The sequence below is a fragment of the Priapulus caudatus genome, unplaced genomic scaffold (assembly GCF_000485595.1).
Source record: "Priapulus caudatus unplaced genomic scaffold, Priapulus_caudatus-5.0.1 Scaffold141, whole genome shotgun sequence".
NCBI lineage: Eukaryota > Metazoa > Priapulida > Priapulimorpha > Priapulimorphida > Priapulidae > Priapulus > Priapulus caudatus.
Genome location: NW_014577202.1, coordinates 85,241 through 85,874, shown reverse-complemented (window position 1 = coordinate 85,874; position 634 = coordinate 85,241). Strand labels below are relative to the sequence as shown.

Below are 634 nucleotides of genomic sequence, written 5' to 3'. Positions count from 1 at the left end.
GAGCAATTACGCGTCATTCTATCGCTTGTCGTTATAGATTCATCTGCTCACTGCTGGACGCGGCACTGTAACTCCTCATCTCTGTGCCTACACGGCGATTCAACAGTCTAACTTCATCTGTAACTCCTCCTCTCTGTGCCTACACGACGATTCAACAGTCAAACTTCATCTGTAACTCCTCTCTGTGCCTACACAACGATTCAACAATCCTAACTCAGCATCTCTCTCTCTCTCCGTCTCTCTGTACCTACACGACGATTCAACAGTCCTAACTCTCTCTCTCTCTCTCTCCGCGGCGTCGTTGCAGTGCTTCGAGAAGGTGCTGGAGACGGACAAGGACCACGTGCAGGCGCGGCACAACCTGTGCGTCGTCTACGTCGAGCGCGGCTCGCTGCGCGAGGCCGAGCGCTGCCTCGCCGGCGTGCTGGCGCTCGCCCCGCGCGAGGACTACGTGCGCGCGCACCTCAGCATCGTGCGCACCAAGGTCGCCGAGCTGACGCACGAGCAGTCGTCATCGTCGGCGACGGCGACGGGGAGGCTGCAACGGCCGGGAGTGTTGCCGCGAGCGACGCGGTTCGGCGACGTCGCGGCGGCGGCAGCGGCCGCGCAGCATCCGGTGAAGGTGAAGCTGTAG

At 60.7% G+C, this 634-nt stretch overlaps 1 protein-coding gene across 1 annotated transcript in view; it reads left to right on the top strand.

Moving 5' to 3' along the window:
* Positions 1-634, top strand: part of LOC106806087 (transmembrane and TPR repeat-containing protein 3-like) — a gene marked incomplete in the record, with an annotated part of 64,541 nt that extends 63,907 nt beyond the window's left edge. Inside the window, 1 exon segment of the mRNA XM_014807941.1 lies at positions 308-634. Coding sequence (XP_014663427.1) covers positions 308-634 — 327 coding nt within the window.